At 41.6% G+C, this 20920-nt stretch overlaps 1 protein-coding gene across 10 annotated transcripts in view; it reads right to left on the reverse strand.

The window, feature by feature from the left end:
- Window positions 1-20920, reverse strand: part of Snap91 (synaptosome associated protein 91) — a 135420-nt gene that overhangs the window by 76967 nt on the left and 37533 nt on the right. For all 10 annotated transcript variants that reach the window (XM_029560987.1, XM_029560981.1, XM_008827837.1 and 7 more), the window contains 5 exons: window positions 10669-10811; window positions 9711-9786; window positions 8128-8230; window positions 5222-5315; window positions 3711-3822 (listed from right to left, as the gene is read on the reverse strand). In XM_029560987.1, the coding sequence (XP_029416847.1) occupies window positions 3711-3822; window positions 5222-5315; window positions 8128-8230; window positions 9711-9786; window positions 10669-10811 (528 nt within the window). The remainder of the gene's footprint in view (window positions 1-3710; window positions 3823-5221; window positions 5316-8127; window positions 8231-9710; window positions 9787-10668; window positions 10812-20920) is intronic.

A 20920-nucleotide genomic window follows, 5' to 3' on the forward strand; every position in this document is an offset into this window, starting at 1 on the left:
CACATGTACATACATACACACAAACACACAGCCTCTCTCTCTCTCTCTCCCTCTCTGTCTCTCTCCCTGTCACTCTCACATACACAGAGACATCTGAGATAGGCACAAATATGCATAATGAATATAACACTGCTAGTATTATTTGAACATATTGTTATTTCTTAGATCAATTAAGAATAAGGGAAATAAAGATTTTTATTTTACCTGCACTCATTACTTTTGTGTTCTTCCTTTCTTTAAGTAGATCCAAGTTTCTGACCTATATTAGTTTCCCTGTCTCCATAGAAACATTATTTTTTTTACAACGCAGGTCCAGTGGCAACAAATTCAATTTTTGTTTGACTGTGAAAATATTTACTTCTTTAGTTTAGAAAGATGATTTACTTCTTTAGTATTTGTTTTTAATTTAATTAATTTGTGTGTGTGTGTGTGTGTGTGTGTGTGTGTGTGTGTGTGTGTGTGTGCGTGTGCGTATACACATGTGTATGCAGGTGCCCACAGAGGCCAGAAGAGGGCACCGGATCCCTTGGAGCTCTAGTTATAGTTGTGAGTGGCCATATTTGGGTACTAGGAACTGAATTCCAATCCTCTGCAAGATCAGTAAGTGCTCTTAACCACTGAGCCATCTCTCTTACTCCATGAAGGGTAATTTCAAAGAGTGTAGAATTCTAAGTTTCCCTCTCAAAATTTTAAATATTTCACTCTAGTCCTTTCTTTTCTGTCTGGCTTCTGACAAGAATTTGCATATAATTCTTAGTTTTGCTTTTCTGTAGGTAAGATAATATTCCCTCTTCAGTTTCTGCCAAGATTTTTTTTTTATCTTTTGCTTTTTATAATTTAGAAATGACATGCCCATAGTTTGGGGGCATTTGTCATAGGTGGTGTTCTCTGAGCTTCCTGAATCTGTGTTTTGGTGTCGGTTATTAATTTGGGGATGTATCTACTTCATGAGTTTAGGTTTATTAGCCTATTTTTCAATGTATGGTGAGTTTATCAGGATAAAAGTCTGTCATAAGCTGAGGGCATTTATAGTCTTTTTGTTGTTTTGTTTCATTTTTCCCTCTTCCAGCAGGAAGTGCAATGAGATCCGGTTGAACTCCTAGAGGCAAAACAAGTGTGTACTCATCACAGCTGCTCTCTGGAACTGTCAGCCCTCACTTCTCCACAGTCTGCCTCCAGCAACTCCAGTTGCAGTTCAGGTTTTCCTACCTCTGCCCTGGTTCTTATGGCAGTTTGCACTTTTGATTTTCCACCCAATCAGCCAGGACTCATCATATTCACCTACTTGTGCCTCCAATTGTAGGGGCAGAGATTTGCCCTGTGCCCAACCTCTCTTATAAATCCAAAAAGAGTTAATTTCCCAGCTTCCTCAGTCCTATACTTGTTATGATGGCTATGACTTCTAAATTTCTTACATGTTGAGATGGAGACTACAAGTTGGCTGTTTAGGAACACTGACTCTAAGATATTGCTGCCCCTTAGGGACCAAAATGTGACTAGATACTCTACCAATCTTAATGGAGGTTTTATGAAAGGGAATTAGATCCAGTGGAAGTACTGAAGGACCTGTGGTTATTTCCTTTGTTTCCTGAAAAGAGACATACTTTAACACTAGCAAAACTGCCACAGTGGCTTCCTGATCCCTGAGAAGACAGATGGATAGCAATTCTACCCCAACCCCAAGTAACCTGCATATTTGGTCTGTGCCAAAAAAACTGTTTTAGAAGCTAGCAGTGGTTACTCTAAATGTAATCAGGCAAGGACTCCTACTCACAGAGATCCAGAGGAAAATCAGCACAGCTCCTGGCACCCTATGATAGGTGGCTATGAACAAGAACATGCTTTTATCTCTACCCCAGTGAGCAGACGCCATCAGAAGCAGTCTGCTGGTAGCTGGCAGGGAAGCCAGCACACATTTATTGTCTCATTTTAAGGGCATCAACCTGTTGGACAGCCAGAATCTCATAGGATAGTGCTCTGATGGCATCGGGGTGATTGTACCTTCTGGGCAAGATCTTCAGAAATCAGAGATGCCTTGATAAGTGGCATGCATGTCAAGAGGTGAGAGACAGACTCCATGGAAGTTCCTGTACATACTATTTCAATATAATTTCTGAGTGTTCAAAGGTCTCTGGGTAGTTTAGAGAAATCTTCACCATATTAAAGACATTTTTTTTTCAGTTGGAAACTTTTTGTAACTAAAACACAGCCCAAAGTCTGCTGAGCTTCTTTGTTTTTGCAGGAGGCACATAGAATGTGTGCACATGTGTATGTGTAAGGAGAGCATGTGGCACGATGGAGATAAAAACAGGGCCAGGGCAAGGCGAACTTCCACAGGTACCCCAAACTCAAGGCACCTGTGCCCTCATTCCAGGTCTAAAGGGACTCAAGGAGCAGGCAACAGATTCAAATATGAAATCTGTCTAGTGTGCTCCAGTACAGGCCCCCACTGCCAACCACAGAACTGTGCCTTCTTCAAACAATACTGACATCCTTTGGAGAAGTTCTTGTTGGCTTACTTATGAAGACTGACATCCTGACCACAGGGCATCAGGTGATCCTCAGACAAAAAGCGGGTACTATGTAACCCACTGAGCTATAAAGTTGAACAAACTCAAGCATACTATACTATCAAATGGAAGGGATGCATAATAGTTAAGTCAAACAGGCCATGAATAAGCAGAAAGGCTCATTTCTACAGCACTGAGGCTCTCTTCTGCATAGACAATTCTCCACTTACCCTTCAAATCACATTTATGGCCTCTGTGGAGTTCCCTATGACCAGTGGACAGGGAAAGGAAAAATTCAAGTTTGGTACCAGCTGGAAGCGACATACTGAGTAATACGTCCATAGAGGGGTGATCATAATAAGAAAGAAGCCTTCACTGTAGGCCAAGCATCTGCAGTTGCACTTTCTTTTTTTTTTTTTTTTTTGAGACAGAGTCTTGCTATCTAGCCCTGACTGGCCTGGAACTTGATATGTAGACCAGGCTGGCCTCAAATTCACAAAGATCTGCCTACCTTTGCCTCGCAAGTGTTGGAATTAAAGATGTGTGCCACCACACCAAGTTTGCGGTTCCATTTGATATTAAAGGAAAGATGGCAAGACTTATGGAAAAAAAAAACCAACAAATCATGGACAGCAAAGGACACTGGTGGGTGGGTTGGTCAGGGCTTTGCAAAACTAAACTGAAGGATTAGTAACCAGGAGGCACAGGGAAGAGGTGGTGAATGAACTTTCAAAGTAGATAAATACCACGAGAATGTTGTCATCCCATGTACAAATCAAGGGGCACTACCCATAAGCTTTCAATAATAAGGGAGATGAAAAACTGCTGTAGGAATGGCAATGGTATTAGAAATGGGGGCTGTAAACAGGCTGAAGAGCACAGGATCCCACCTGCCAGCTGTGCTTAGCATCACTGTTGGTCCTGAGTGGGCCAGGGCCTTTAGCAGGGAGAAGAGCAGCAATCTGCCTACACTGTGATAGACATTCACCCTAGATAGGATTTATCTTCATGGCCATGTTGCTCCACCATCACCAGCATCTCAGGAGTTACTTGGTACCATGCAATCTCAGAACACTGCCTCCATTAAAGCACCCACTTTACAGTGCGGGAAGTGAGACAACAGATTCAGTCCCGAAGACTCATGTGCCAGCTTTACCGTGTGACCCCATCAGCCAGAAATGCCCCAGCAGTGCCACTTACCGAGCAAGTTAATGACACCATCATTGTAGCAAGCGAAAAGTTTGATAAGGTCTTTAAAAAGAAGCATAAATGCAGCATTTATGACACCATTTGTTAGTTCATTTGGATGCACCTAAAAAAACGAACACAACATTAGGGGCACATCATCAAGTCAGTATTTTTCTCTAATCACATTAAAATGTCTCAAATGATCACTAAGAAATTTACTCATATTCTGCAAATGTTGGGTAAGTCTAACAATTGAAAAATGGGTTGTCTACACTTTTGCTTGAATTAGTTCAGCTGAACCCTTAGTAAGGAAAAGGAAAGCAAAAAATACATAAATAAAAAGGAAAATCACTAAGATAAGACGTCCAACCAAGTTCTTACTGCAGAATCTGTCAAAAGCAAGTATGATGGTTTGCTGCTTCTACCTACAGTTCACAAGTGTTAGTTGTTATGACTAGGGTTCAATTATCGACTAAGTCATATAATCTTAACAAAGACTTTAAGCTAGTGATATTTGAGAAAAGTGTTTAGGCAACTACCAAAATACAGAAAAGCTGACAATGAGAGTTCAGAATTTTGCTAAATGTTAAAATACTTGATTTTCATGAGTCAGGTTCTCCTAACTGCTATTTTTCGGCAATTATATCTTTACAAGCAGTTGTGAGATGTAACACAGGGAGATCTTGCTACCATTTACCTAGTTTCTCCCAAAGACAACATCTCACAGAACCACACTGCTGGAACTATAGTTAATAAGGTCACAACCAGGACAATGAATGATACAACCTCACCTGTATTCTGAGCACTCTAGTTTATGTGTATTTATTTGTCTGTATTTAGTTCTACGCAACCGTATCACATGTGTGCATTAATGTATCCACCATCACAGTCAAATATAAATTTGTTTTTAACCAACAAATAATACTGACATTGCCAGAAAGGACTGTCATCTATGACAGCACAAAATACTGATACATTTTGTGGATGGTGTCGCTTAAGCAGCCCATATTAAATGGTTTCTAATACTAGAGCCAGGCATTGAGCTGCTTTAGGTACCTCTTGTAGACACTTTGCCCTGTTACATACAAAAGTGTCTTCCCAGAATGTAGCATTCATCTTTTTCTGTGACCCAAGGAAACAGTTTGTAAACAGTGGCAAAATCTTGGAAACTTTTATTTATCTATTTATCTATTTATTTTGATTTTTTCAGACAGGGTCTCTCTGTAGCCCCAGCTGGTCTGGAACTCCCTATGTAGACGAGGCTAGCTTCAATCTCACAGAGATCCACCTGCCTCTGCTTCCTGAGTGCTGGGATTAAAAGCATGTGCCACCACATCTGGCAAAATCTGGGAATCCAAATCATCTCTACTGCGCCTATTAACCTGAATGACGAATTCATCTAATTTACCTACATGAAAGCGCTCTAGAGCTGATCCCGAGGAAGCCTCTGACTGACCTGTAGCCCCTTCAGAGGAAAGACAAGGACGGATTATGCAAGAAACCTTTTCTGTGGAGATACGTACATCAAACTCCAGCAATGCGTCAATCTGTCCCTGCAGGATTGGCATGCTCTTGAGGAGCTTCTCAGGAGCCATCGTCCTCATGACGCCATCAGCCCTATGATATTACAAACAAGCAAAGATAAGACATCCCTGAAAATGTTGGCACTACAAGCCCACATCTGTTGTTCTGAGCTGTGCTCCCTCCCCATTTCTTTGTGAAGCACTGCTGGGCATTAAGAGCTCTGGCTGTCTGCCCATCTGTAACAGGAATAGTAGGGTAAAATAAGAGAAAACACGGCTTGGATGTCTACACATGTGTAGGACTGGGAGTACCAAGTTTATGCTAGTAACCATCAAGTAAAGAAAAATGCATTGGAGATGTACCAGTTACCCAAAGGCAGATAACAGCTTATGTAGCTGAAGAAGAGTTTAACTAGTGTGAAGACAGTATTATGTGGGCCTTAAACCCACCAATAGGTCCCTTTGGAAGCTCCACACCCAGCAAAGGTCATGAAGGGGCAGAACTGCATAGCACAGGAAAATACCCAGGGGAGGCAGACAGGCTAACAATGACAACTTTTGGGATCTCTACCACCCCAATAGAGGGGAGACCAACCTGAAGAATCATTAAACATCCATACAATACCACAGAGGCTTCCAAGAAGACTGTGGACCCGTTACCCAGGGATCACAATATAGCCATGGCTATCAGAAACTTACAGCCAATGTAGAAGTCAGAGGAAGGTGTGTGAGGTAGAATCACCTCTAATGAGAAGAGAATAAAGAAAATCCCTAATTTTATGAGGAATTCCCACCCCTCAAATGAATGTATTTAATCCTTAACATGTGCATATGTGTGCATCTGTGTGGGGGTATGTTCACATGTGCGTGTGAGTGCCTGAGCACAGAAGGGGGTGTTGGGTGCCCGGAAGCTGAAGTTAAAGACAATTGTGACTGCCTATATGAGTGCTGAGAACCTAACTTACAACCTGTGCAAGAGCAGTATGCACTTTTAACCACTAAGCCATCTTAGCATCGCTGAAACTAATATTTTGAGTAGATAATTTGATAACTTTTACCACTATAATGAAAAAAATGTTCAAAGTTAAAGTTAGACCAGCTCTTGCAAAGATAGAGCTACATCTTTTTGTATGGGTCTTTTTTTTAAGTTTATTTTTATTTTATGTGTATGAGTATTTTTTGCCTGCATGTACATAAGTACACCATATGTGTGCAATGCTCACAGAGTCCAGAAGATGGCATTGAATATCCCTGGAACTGGAGATATGGCATTGTTAACTGCTGAGTGCTGGGAACCAAACCCTGGTCCTCTGCAAGAGCAGCCAGTGCTCCTAACTGCTGAACCATCTCTTCAGTCCCTCTATATGAGTCTTAAAACTAAAATAGCAAGTCTTTCTAATACCTTGCCATTATTCTAAGTTAGAAGATGATAAAGGATTTGCACAAACTTCTGCTGAACACTTCTGACTAGAGTCAAACATCTATTTGGAAGGAAATAAATAGCAATTTTCTTTCAGCATATATTTTTATTGAATTTTTGTAGATTAAAATTCAAGTTTATGCTTCAATGAGGTTTTCTTAATAAACAGGTAGTATTAATAATCAAATTACAGTGGGCACATTTCCTAGGAAAGTAGTGCCTCTCAAAACCAGATGTCCGGGGCTGGAGAGATGGCTCAGTGGTTAAGAGCACTGTTCTTACAGAGGACCTCGTTTGATTCCCAGCACCCACATGGCGGCAACGAACCATCTTTAACTCCAGTTCCAGGGGAATCCGAAGCCCTCTTCTGACCTCCGCGGCATTGCACAACACGGGTGCACTCACATGCATGCAGGCAATACACTCATACACATAAACGACACGGGTGCACTCATATACATGCAGGCAATACACTCATACACATAAACGACACGGGTGCACTCACTTACATGCAGGCAATACACTCATACACATAAAATAAAAATAATAAAATATTTTTTAAAAAAACGTGTCCACCTGATCTATGGCTGCTTCCTTTAAATTGAAACATTACTTCTAGGAGGGAGGGGGAGGATCAGGAGACTCAGGAAGTAAACAAAAGGTCATAGGTCTGGGAAAGCAGAAACTTGGAAGGTTCTAGAAGGCCCCTCCAAGCTTTAAAGGTATAAACAATTGCTGAGGGTGGAGACTCTGACCAGCCCAGCTGTGGAGAAGTGACATTCTCTGAATGCTGAGCTGCCCATAAGCTGTGTATTGAGTTCCAGGGCTGCAGCTTCTGTGAGTCAGCACCTGCAGGTGCTGGGGTGAGCTTTTCAAGGACACAGCTCTGCTCCTGTAAGCTACCCCTCAGCCACAGTCCAGTTGGTAAGCCCACTAAAAACCCACTGACTCACAAACCTCGGCCTTGGGGCAACTGTTAGTTTTGTCTGTCCTGGGCTTCCTTTCTGGGGTGAGTAGATGTGTGTGTGTGTGTGTGTGTGTGTGTGTGTGTGTGTGTGTGTGTGTGTGTGTGTTGTTTCCCCAGAACAAGTCTGTCACACACTACCACCACACACAAATTCATTTTCACTCAATCAAAGCTCCCAGAAATAGCTATTTTCCAATGCCACTATACATTTAAATGAATCTTGTCAATTCACCTCTAAATTATTTAATATATTTATCTTTATGAATGTTGAATCAGTTTTAACAAATAAAATTTTAAATCATGTAATTTCTGAATTTTATGCACGAACATACAGAGTTCTGCATACTGTCAGACCCAGGATGACTAAGTAACAGTAACTTACTGGGCTGTTTTCTCAGGTGAACATGAGCTGGACCTTCCATGATCAAAATTAGCTGGCATATAAGCTTAGTTAAAATCAAGCACACGTTGAGGATTTATTTTGCTTACATAATATGAAAGAGAGAAACACAATCATACCCTTTCTTCACTCTGGCGAAGTCAAATGCCATCTGCCTGTAGGAGAATGCCTTTTCATTCAGGTACCTACTATAGCGCCTTATGAAGGTGGACATGTCATAACCTGGGAAAGCAGTGTAGATACACTTAATGAATATAATGTACTTTGCATAGTAGTCACTTTTTCAGCTCCTCACTATAAATAGGGATTATTCTGATTGCCTCTATGATGGAGCTCAGGAAATATGCCACAGGCTTCATTAGTATGTGCAGGCATACTAACAGATCTTTTTGGAATGGGACACTTCGTGACTGTTCAATATTGTGATTACTCTGTCCTGGACAGATGCCTTTTCTCATTTTTTCCTTGCATTTTTGCTTGGTGTTTCAAATAACAGCCTGTTTTATATGTGATACATGCAGCCAATGAATAATGGTCTATCTTCCTGGGTTACTTGCCTTATATGTGTGTAATAGCCACTGCATTAATTACTTTTCTGTTGCTGTGATAGAAACACTGATCAAAGCAACTGATAGAAGGAAGAGTTAATTTAAGCTTATGGTTCCAAAGGGGCAAGAGCATATCATGGCGGGGATGCCTGGTGGCAGAGGTGGATGGAGGAGCAGTAGAAGCTGAGCTCTCATATCTTTAAGTGGGCACAGGAAGCAAGAGAGCAACTCCAGATCCAGCAAGTCTTAAGAACTCTCTAATCCCATCCCCAGAGATGTGCTTCCTCCAGCATGGCCACACCTTCTAAGACCTCCCCAAACAGCGCTACCAACAGGGGACAAACTGTCCAAATACTTGGAGCCTATGGGGGACATTCTCATTCAAATCACCACAGCCAACAAATAGGGTAAATGAACCAGAGATTATAATTCAAATCCTTTTAATCTACAAAGGAAATTTCTTTAAGTGTGGAATCTTTCTAAAATATTTTGGTTGGTGGAGCGAGAGATGGTTCAGTGGTTAAGAGCACTGACTGCTCTTGCAGAGGACCTGGGTTCGATTCCCAGCACCCACATGGTGGTTAACAACCATCTGTAGCTCCAGTTCCAGGGGCTCTGACTCCTTCTTCTGACCTCTGCTGGCACTATACAACACAGGTGCACTTACACACATGCAAGCAATACACTTATACACATAAAATAAAAATAATAAGTAAACTTAAAAACTTTTTGGTTGGCATCTTCAATTTCCTCATTGCCTGAACCTTCATCAACACACTGTGTTCCCAGAACACTCATTCTTCACTTTTTTGTTTTAGAGACAGGGTCTCTGCAGCCTCAGCTCGGTCTAGAACTCTATGTAGACCAGGCTGGCCTCAATCTCACAGAGATCAGTTTGCCTTTGCTTCCCAAGTGCTGGGATTAAAGACATATGCCACCATGTACAACTTATTGTTCACTTTTTAATGTGAACATTTCAAGTGACAAAGTAAAATTAATATATATTTTATATGCTCAACTGTCTACACTTAAATAGTTAATTTTATTGAGTTTTAAAATATTAGTTTCTTAAATATCTAATGAAACTATCAGTAGCAACGCAACGACTTTGGATGAGTGGCCCACATACCCACATGAAATTTACATATTCTCACCATGGGATCCACTTTTGTCCAAAAAGTTGCTGAGATTGAACAGCGTATTTCTAGAGGCCAAATACTGAATAAATCTCTGAAAAACAAAAATTAGAATTAAACATCTGTATTTGCATATCATACCATTAAACAATTTTATTTACGATGCTACATTTATTGTTTGCAAAATTTTATTGTGATCTCTCCGTTATAAAACATCCTATTCTGCTAACTTTATCTAAGGAAGAACTTATTGTAAAAACAGACAAATTAATTGAATTAGAATTAAATTTCATAATTCATTACTTGAGTTATACTTGCATATATGCTTGAAATGTTGCAAGTTTAATAGGCTCCAGTAGGCATTCCATATAAAAAAATAATTTTATTAATATTTTTCAAAATTAAATATTTCAGTAAGGGACTGGAGTGATGATTTGGTGGTTAAAAGCACTGGCTGCTCTTTCAGAGGACCCAGGTTCTGATCCTAGCATTCACATGGTGGCTAACAACTGTCTGTAGCTCCAGTTCCAAGGGATCTGATGCCCTCTTCTGGCCTCCACAGGTACTGCACACATGTGGTACACTTACATACAAGCAGACAAGGTGCTCATACACATAAAGTTTAAAAATAAATTTCAGCAGAGCATTCTTCATTCAAAGCACAAAGGAGTATTTCCTGTGGGAAAATAGTCCTACTGTTCCTTTCTCCTAACATCTTTCCTCACTAATACATTTGTACAGTATATACATTTTGGGTGCTGTTAATATTTAATGCTTCAGTATCTCTAAAGCAAGGTCCAACTTAAGCTTTATTTTTTTTAAAGATATCTAAGTCAAAGGTTGAAATTATGCTCACATAATTCTGAACCATAGATTTCTTTTGTTCTCATTATTGAAAATTCAAGGGTCTTGCATTACCTTCATATTCAACTCTCTCCTCTACCAAAAAAACCCCGAAGAAAATGTATTTGGTTACCTCATTTCCATGCACCATGAGATGATGTGTTGTCACTAAAGCTTTAAATACAACCACCCAGCTGCTGTTTGTCGCCCGCTCAAAGAGTGTGTCAGCCATCTGAGGGATATTAACATTGGTCTCGTTGGTAGCCTGGATCAAGTCTATGAAAACAGAAGAGAGCCATTAACTATTAAACATAAAACTCACCTCAAACTTTAAACACTTAAATGTCAGGGCTACAGTATGTCTTCAACATTATTGAGTCAACTGACAAGAGTCAATTGAAAGTAAAACTATACAGCATTCTTACACATGGACACATTAAATGGGTTTCCACCCAAAATATGATCTTAATCACGAGCTTATTCTTTTTTTAATATTTTGTTATTTTTATTTTATGTGTATGTGTGTATTGCCTGCATGTAGGTGAGTGCACCCATGTTCTGCAATGCCTGCACAGGTCAGGAGAGGTGGTTGGATCCCCTGGAACTGGAGTTACGGACAGGTGTTAGCTGCCATGTGGGTGCTGGGATTCGAACCCGGGTCTTCTGCAAGAACAACCAGTGTTCTTAACCACTGAGCCATCTCTCCAGCCCAAGCTTATTCTTTTTTTAGCTCAATTCTCTTCTGTGTCCTTGTCTGAGTCTTTTTCTGTTTGCTGGTACTGATGCCATTTTTAAAATTACAACCTCCAGAAGAGCTAAGCCTCATGTTAATCTTCTTTGTTGCCACTCTAAGCGCAGTTATCTCAAACATGTAGATGCTAATCCTACATACCACTAGGAGGAAAGAACACAAATGAGTTTTGAAACAGTGTCTAAGAGCATACTTCATTTGAACTAATTTGAAGCATGCTAATGAATATATTGTCACGTGAGAGGCAGACCCACAGCAAATTGTAAAAGAGCAACAAATCCTGCTACATGAATCTGAGCTCTCACAGAACATTGTGCACAGCATTCAATTATGATTTGGTCAGAGATAGTGAGAGAGAAAAGCTTTGTGATAAATTTCACTATCCACATCTTCATATTAATATGATTCAGGGGTGTGAGTGATGCCTTGCCCCTGGTCTCTCTGTCTGTCTCTCTGTGTGTCTCTTTCTCCATCATGGTCTACTTCAATATGAACAGACTCTGCCACTTGCTTAGACCACCATGAACTGAGCTGTTCTACCTTCTTTCCCTCTAATGATGATTGAAACCCTGAACCAAAATAAACTGACCCCCTTAAGTTGTTTCCGTAGTATTTTTCTTAGTGACATAAAAGAAACAATTGCTAATCTTTTAAAGCTAGTCTCACTTTGTTGCCCAGGTCAGTTTCTTACCTTTGGTCTCAGGATATCCTCCTGCCTCAGCCTCCTGGTAGCTAGGACTATCGTTGTGATTCACTGTACCTTGCTATTATACATATCTCTCTACTTTTTCATATCAGGGGTTGGCACACATCAGTTAACTGGGAAAATCTGGCCTACTTCCTTTCTCTGTGAAGCTTTGTTGGGTAACAGCCATGTTTATCTATCTAGGTGTCATCTGAGACTGTTTTCACCCTTCAGTGACAGAGTTTAATACTACGATATATAATTCAATTCAGTGTTCCACATAGCCTAAAGCATTTGCTGTATAGAAACCTGTAGAGAAAACATTTGTTTAACTGCGCTTTATGCCGTTAAATGGGAAGTATGCATGAAGTGTTTGTCTTGTGGAGCAAAGACCAGTGGCTTTCTCAAGGGAAAGCAATTTTATGATGGAACTTCTTTTCCCTGAACCACTAATTTAATTTAAAGAATGCTTAACAGGCTTTAAACTATGATGATCAGACGTGGTATTAAGCAGCAATTACTGTCTTAAAAATAAGAAAATGGGGCTGGCAAGAAGGCTCAATGGGTAAAGGTGCTTGCTGCCAAGCCTGATAACCTGAGTCTGATCCCTGGTACCTACATAATGGAAGGAAAGAATAGAATAGACTCCTTTGTCCTCTGATCTCCACAAGTGCCCCATGGTATGTGTATACACACACACACACACACACACACACACACACACACACACACACAAAGACACTTAAATTTTAAAAAAGAAGGCAAGGTTGTGACTTTGTGGCTTCTCAGAGCAATGAAAGTACTGGTTCCAATGATGAAATGATCTTTCACATGTAAATTACAATTTTAAAACACTGCCTATGTATTTCAAATAAAATGATATATCCCAACATGTCGAATATAGAAACAGACATGAGTATCAGTCTTCTCTTAGGCAAGACATGAAATATATTTGTGAAAATAGAAAACAAGAGGCTAGCGACATGAGCCTGCTTCTGGTGAGTTCAAATCCCAGCACCCATGTAAAAGTCAGGGGCCTGTAACTGCAGCACTAGGGAGGCCAGGGGTTGATCTCTGGAGCTCATTGGCCGGCCAGGCCAGATGAACCAGTGAGCTCCAGGTTCAGGGAGAGACCTTGTTTCAAGATGAGTGACTGAGGAAAACACCTGTGCTGACTTCTGACTGCCACATGTAGGGGGAGGAAGAACAGAAAATACCACGGTTCTCAGTAATTCTTTGAACTTGGCAAAATAATAATTTTCCTTAAAAATGTTGTGTTACCATACCAGTAGGTTTGTTGTTACTCAAAGAGGAATACTCTTTAACGTTCCCAGGTCTGGTATGTAATACAGTAATTGACCCACATAAAAATTTTTGAGTTCCTCAATAATTTAAAAGTTAAAGGAATCCTGAAACTAGTTTGAGCTGAAAATTTTTCCATTCCTAGAAAGAAAGCTGCTGGACTGCAGACTATGGTGCACCTAATGCTAAAATGCCTTTTCATGGTGGTCAGAGCACCATGGTGGTACGCGCTCACTAAACTACACGCAGCTGCTGTTCTTCCTCATCCAGTACTGTTTCCATTTAAAGAATTTCAGAAACCTAACAAAATAAGATATAGCTATAAATACAAAGAGTACTTTATTTCAAATATTTAAATTTATTATTTATTTCCATTTTATGCTTATTGAGTATTTTGCCTGCACGTACATAAGTGCACCATGTCATACAAAGCTTATGGAGGGACGAAAAGGGCATCAGATCCCCAGCAACTGGAGTTACAGATGTTGTCAGTCACCCTGCAGGTACTGGGAACTGAACCCGAATCCTCTGCGAGAGCCGTCAGTTTTCTTAAGCCACTGAGTCATCTCTGTAGCCTCCAGAAAAAATTTCTTGAAAATTAAGTGTTCTATAACTTTCATATTTGAAATTTTTAGAATTCAGTTTAATAGAGATTGAGCTTAGAGAAATACAACTGGTATTTTTTGTTAAAAAACTGAAAACAGTTTTACTGATATACAGTTGACCTAAAAGTCTAACATGTTTAAAGCATACTATTTGAGAAGTTTTAACCAATACCACTTCATGAAACTATCAGCAAATGAAGGCACTGTACACATCTATCACCTCTGCAGGGTCCACATACCCTCTTCATTTTAATTTTATTCTTCCCCTGCTGTCCCTCGGAACCACCTGCCTGCTTTTGGTCAATATAGACGAGTTTGCATTTTATAAATTTCAAATAAAGACATTCACACCATTTCCTTGAGGGAAGGTCTAGAGTCTCAGTCAGAATAATTCCTTGGAGTGTCATCCATGTTTCTGCGTGGATCAGTGTTCCCTACCTCGTCATTGCCATGCTGCATTTCATCATACTGACACAAACCCTATATTTTCTTGCCTTTTAGAAACTCATTAACCAGTTTGTGGCTGTTGCACTTGAAGCTGCTATGAGCACTTACATATAATTATTTGTATAAATGGCCTTACAATTTAATTTCTCTTGGGAAATTGCTTAGGTATTGATTAAATAAATAATTTTTGATATTTAACATTAGGACACTATTTGCAAAAAGCTTGTGTCCATGCTAAATTCACACTGGTGGTGAATGAGTGTGCATGTGCTGGACATCCTTACCAGGGCTGGAGATGGTCTTTCTATATATATTTTTTCCTTGCCATTTTAGCAAGTATGCTGTTTCTCATGATGGTTTCTATTTGCATTTCCCTAATAACTAATTTTATTTATCATTCTTCATCTTTTCAGCTGCTTCAGGCAGGAGGGGAAATATAAATCCTTCTCCCCACTCTATCTTGCCACAAAGCATCAACCTCTTGTTTCGGTAGTTTTAAACAATTGAAAAGTTGTCATAGAAAATTTCTCTGAAGTAAGATAATTCCTCAAGGAAATAAGGGAAAAAATGGACATAAATGGAAAACCAACCTTAACTCTTTAATTATTCCATGAAATAATAAGACAGCAACAAACCTAAACACCTCATATTTGTGGATATGGCTTCTTTTCCCAGGACTCTGTGACACTGACAGCACACCATATGCAGGGTACGCCAGGACAGGCCCATTTTCTCTTGCTTGACCTGCTCTATAATCTCTCCTCTGGATCATCTCCAGCACAAGTAGATCTATTTGTGGAAAATTAACTGCCCAAGAGTCCTCTTCTGATCACAGCCTCCCTGGGGCCTCCCGCTGTCCGCTGGATTAAACCCATATACCTCAAGTATACATCTTATACCTATACTTATACCTTTAAGGCCCTTACTTATACTGGGGCCTTAAGTATAAGGTTTATATCTTATACTTTACCTTGAGGATATGGCCTTTCATTAGAAGGCTCAGCTACCTTCCTAATCTTCTCTATGCAAACACTGTGTTCCAACAAAATTGCTCTGAAACTATTTCATGCTGTTCTCCTTGCCTAGAATGTCTCAGCCATCACTCTACCTGAGAGCTCATCTAAGAGCAGTCTCAAATAGTCTACTCCCATGAGGTCCTGACATTGCCCAGAGAGGGAAGAGAGGCTTTGATCTTGTATTCCACACAGTGCAAAGAGAAGGATATTAGACTTGAGGCGAGAGATCTGTTTACAGTCTGGCTTTGCTACTTACGGGCAAGTTAACTTGATCATCCTGTGGCTCCTGTTCTGCACCTATCCTTGGGGGGTGATAGTAACTGCTTACAGCACAGACTTTGACATTTGTCCTGATCATTACCTTACACACCTCTAGTTCAGTCTTTATCACACAGAATTAAAATGGTTATTTTAATATGTCTCTCTCCCATGGGAGCTTCAGGTCCAACAGGAAGGAATAGGCTCCTATCTGAATCCTTGAATCCTTGGTACCTAACACAGGCCATGATATATAAAAGACAACAGTGGGGCTGGAGAGATGCTCAGCGGTTAAGAACACTGGCTGCTCTTACAGAGGGCCTGTGTTTGATTCCCAGCACCCACATGGCAGCTAACAACTGTCTATAATTCCAGTTCCACGGTATCTGACGCCCTCTTCTGACCTCTTGGGGCACGGCACGACCTGTGTGCACCTACCTATGAGTATGTAAGTAGGCAATACACTCGTACACATAAAATAAAAATAGCAAATAGAATATTTAAAAAATAAACGATGATACTCTGAGATGGCTATTACTAGCTTATCCATCTCAGTCTACACTTGAGAAGCTGAGGAAGGACCGCCCATCCCCAGCAAGGCTGGCTTACAGGGCAAGGCACTGTCTCAAATACTGCTACTAGCAGTAATTATTATTTTCTTGCAAAATTTAATTGTAGGTATTGGAGGCCAGTTTCTTTCACTAGCTTTTATTGGATAAGGCTGAATTAAATTAAGGTAGAATGAGTTACTTTTCTATTTCACTGCTGTGTGTACCTCAATCAACCTAAATCCTACTCAATTAAAAAACCTCAAGGGGTCAGTGAGGTGGCCTCATTGGGTAAGAGCACTTGCAGCCATGCCTGAACAGTTTGATCTCCTGAGTTCACATGGTGGGGGGAGAGAAATAAGTCTTGTAGGCTGCTCTCTTATCTCCAGATGTGAGCAGACACATGTGCCCACAGACATGGATGGGGGACACACACACACAAATCCCTTAAATTTATCTGATTTTGTCAAACCCCACGAGGACAAGTCATTCTTTTATAATACAATCACCTTCTAAACTTGAGCTTTCACAAAAAGAAGATAAACACCTAAATCCAATGACAGACGAATTATCAGACTTCAATCATTCCATCACCTAACAGATCTCAGAATATGTGTTCATGACACATATTCTGTATATATTACAGTATATAGTATATATTAAATGTAACTAGTATATATTAAATGACTAATTGTAGTTCTTTTACATGGATTCCCTCCTACCCTCCTCACTTCTATATCATCTGTTATGGATTGAATGAGTATGCCTGCCTCAAAATTCATATGCTGAAACTCTAACCCCTAATGTGATGGTATCTGGAGATGGGGCCCTTGGAAGGTGATTAGGCTGTGTGTATAAGGTTGGAATGAATAGTGCCCCTGTCAAAGAGACCCAAGAGAGAGCCTTACTGCTTTCTAGGCACATGAGGACACAATACAAAGTCAGCAAGTCTGACGTCTGGAAGAGATGCTAACATCCAGTCTCCAGATTGAGAAATACATTCCTAGTGTTTATAAGCCACCCACCAGTTATATTATATTGTGCTGTCATGTGACGTGACGTGACGTGACATGATGTGATGTGATGTGATGATGTGATATGATGGCAGCCCCATCCTCACTCCATCCTTGCCTGCTAGGTAACAACATCAGACAGCTAAAACCCACAAATACTGGTAAGCAGAAATAATCTTTCCAATTTGGATAATCAAAATAAAGATCTGATGCAAGTGATTCAGAAGTCTTCCTTCTTGGGTTTAGTATAAGAGGTAGGCATTAATGTGGCCTCATTAACACCTAGTTCCTTCCTTCCTCTAAACCAGAAGTCCATCCCATCCCTGCCCCACCTGACCCTCCCCTGCCATGCCTGTCAGAAAGGTCAGACTGGCTGCCAGGTGCCATGTTGGCTAGATCTGTGTGTGGTGGGTTTCCTTAAATCATTTGAAATAAACATTTCCCCTTGTAATAAAGAGATGTATGATAAACTGAGTAGAAAATCATTTTCTATTCCATTTAAAAATGTCTAAGGGGCTGGAGAGATGGCTTGGTGGCCTCTCTTGCAGAGGACCTGGTTTCAGTTCCCAGCACCTACATGGTGGCTATCCATAACTCCAGCTCTAGGGGATCTGACACCTCCTTTTGGCCTCCACAGGCAGTGCACACATGTGTTGCACTTACACACATGCAGGCAAAACACTCATATACATTAAAAATAAATTAAAAAAATTAAATCTCTCTCTAAGCTTAATTATCTGTCTCTGCTCTTGAGTGTGTACCTGTAAATGCATGCGACTATCACACCATCTCAGGATAGGACAGACTGCCAACAAGGTGATGGTGGCAGGGAAGAGACCAAAACCACTGGGTCTACATGACTCCTCTGAGCTCTGACCAAACTGTGGAGTGTCATCTATGGCCATTCCACCCTTACCAGGCCCAGTCTCATTTAGAAGGCTCCCCCTTCAAACAATGTGTCAGTTTCATTAGTCTGAGTATTCTCTTACTTGTAGATAAGTGCATGTTAAGTGTTACAAAGTACAAACAAATCACAGCAAAGCAAAAGGAAGCAGGCTAACAACCCCGGCAACACCTTCCAGCTCTAATGCTCTACCACCGTTATCTCCCTCTCCTTACAGGCCCAGGGCAGCTTCGCCTTTCCAGAATGTCTGAAAGCCCGACATTGCCTGTCTCTGGGTATGAGCCTTCAGTCTAGAAGTTTGCCCTCAGGTGAGTTACAGCTGGAGCAGAGATGGGGCGCAAACAACAGGATTCTGTTTTAGGAAGGAGAAAGGAGTTTCTTGTAGAAAGAAGGCCTAGGAATGTGAAATAACTTTATAAAATATAAATTTGAGTATAGAAGCTGTAGGTTGCATAGAGAAGACCAGAGACGCTTAAAGAAGGTGGATGGACCTCGGGTCCCCTTCCCAAAAGCCAACAGTGGGAAAGAGGCACTGGGACAATGGGGGGCCTGAGCTGAGGGATGGGCTTCTGGAGTTGTCCTGGAATGGTAAAACCACACCATGAGGGCGCCAGTGGGAGCCAAGGTGAAGGGCAGGGCAGCAGAGGATGGGGAGGACAGCGGAGGATGGGGAGGACGGCAGAGGAAGGGCAGGACAGCGGAGGATGGGGAGGACGGCGGAGGATGGCAAGGACGGCGGAGGATGGGGAGGACGGCAGAGGATGGGGAGGATGGCAGAGGAAGGGCAGGATGGTGAGGATGGGGAGGATGGTGGAGGATGGTGAGGACGGTGGAGGATGGGGAGGACGGTGGAGGATGGGGAGGATGGTGGAGGATGGGGAGGACGGCGGAGGATGGCAAGGACGGCGGAGGATGGGGAGGACGGCAGAGGATGGGGAGGATGGCAGAGGAAGGGCAGGATGGTGAGGATGGGGAGGATGGTGGAGGATGGTGAGGACGGTGGAGGATGGGGAGGACGGTGGAGGATGGGGAGGATGGTGGAGGATGGGGAGGACTGAGGAGGATGGTGAGGACTGAGGAGGATGGTGAGGACGGTGGAGGATGGGGAGGATGGTGGAGGATGGGGAGGACGGTGGAGGATGGGGAGGACTGAGGAGGATGGGGAGGATGGCGGAGGATGGGGAGGACAGCGGAGGATGGGGAGGATGGTGGAGGATGGGTTAGCAAGAACAAGAAAAGCCACAGAGCTGCAGGACAGGGATGAACAGGCCAGGAACACAAAAGGCTCTTTGAGCTATGGAGAGAGGACAGTGGTTCATAACTCTCAGAATATGGTGACTTTCATTCACAGGACTCAACAACAGGTAACTTTCCTCAATGTTTTCCTTAAATGGAATGGTACAAAATAGGAGTTCATGCAATTTCTCACTTATTTGATTCGGGATAACTATACCTAAATTTATTTTTATTCTTACATTGCTACATGTTTTTTTTTTTCTTTTTTGGTCTTTTTGAGACAGGATCTCCCTGTAGCCCCAGCTGGCCTGGAACTCACTATGTAGACCAGGATAACCCTGAACTCACAGAGATCCACCTGCTTCGCCTTCCAAGTGCTGGGATTAAAAGCATGCGCCACCACACCCAGCTTCTACATGTGGTTTTTAATGTAATTTAATGCCTAAAACTTTAGGTACTTTCATTTCACACACACACACACACACACACACACACACACACACACACCTCTCTTCTGCAGTCTGTTGTAAAAATGTGCACTACAAAAATTTCCTTTCTGTTATTTGCTCTCTGCTGGATATTGGCAGATTCTGATGTAATATGTTATATGTTATTGGGTTAGGGTTTGGGAGCAGTTTAATTCCTTTCTGTTATTTGGGAACACTGACCCTGAGCACAGTTTCCACTCTAGGTTTGCATTTCCTTATTACACGGTGGAGCAAACTGTAGAATTCTTCTGGTATCTGTTGTATTAAACCGGGAAAGGCAACTGAAGAATCTAGCACAGAGCCTGATAAACTATAAGGAATGTGGTCTGTGTGTCTGTCTGTCTGCTATACAATTTCTGTTTGACTCACCCTTCACCTGCTTCTATAAAAAAGCACTTGGCAAACTTTGTAAAAGTAATTCAATCAATTAAGTGCCTAACAAATACTCACTGAGTGTCCCTCATGCGCCAGGTACTGTTTTATCAGTTAGACATGGAGCAGTAAACACAGAAGACTCTGTCTGGCTTCACAGTGCACACTAACAGAAAATACAGGTAAAATGAATGAGTAACATCAGGTAGAGAGGGATACAAGATGTGATGAAAAGCAAGGAGACTAAGGGCTGGATGGACGTACAGAGAGCAGATGGTACTGTCTCAAAGCAAGCAATCAGAAAAGGCCTCCCCAGTGAAGTGACATCCAAAGAGACCCAGCAGCGATAAGGAAGCCAGCCATTTTGGTCATCTTACGAATGTTCCAGACAAAAGGAACAGTCAATGCAGTGACCCTGTGGTCCAGGTGAGCTTACAAGCTCAAGACTAAACGAGCAAACCCCTGTGAACAGAGAAGGTGAACGTAGGAGAAAGGGGGCTGACTATGTTCCTGACACACAGGAGGATCTAGCACCTCATGCTAAGTGTTTTGGGAAGCTGCTGGAGGGTTCTGGCCAGGGCAATGATGTGACCCCCCCTACCTTTTTAAGAATAACTACAAGAACTCTGAGTCTGTAGGCTGAGTGGAAGGAATGGAGATTAGAGACATAAAGGAGGTTATTTTAATGGCTCGGCTGAGAGAAGAGAAGGAGCATGTTTCAGTGTGGCAGTAGAACGGAAGCAGGAAAATGGGCAAGATT

This window comes from Nannospalax galili, unplaced genomic scaffold (assembly GCF_000622305.1).
Source record: "Nannospalax galili isolate Female #2095 unplaced genomic scaffold, S.galili_v1.0 scaffold2893, whole genome shotgun sequence".
NCBI lineage: Eukaryota > Metazoa > Chordata > Mammalia > Rodentia > Spalacidae > Nannospalax > Nannospalax galili.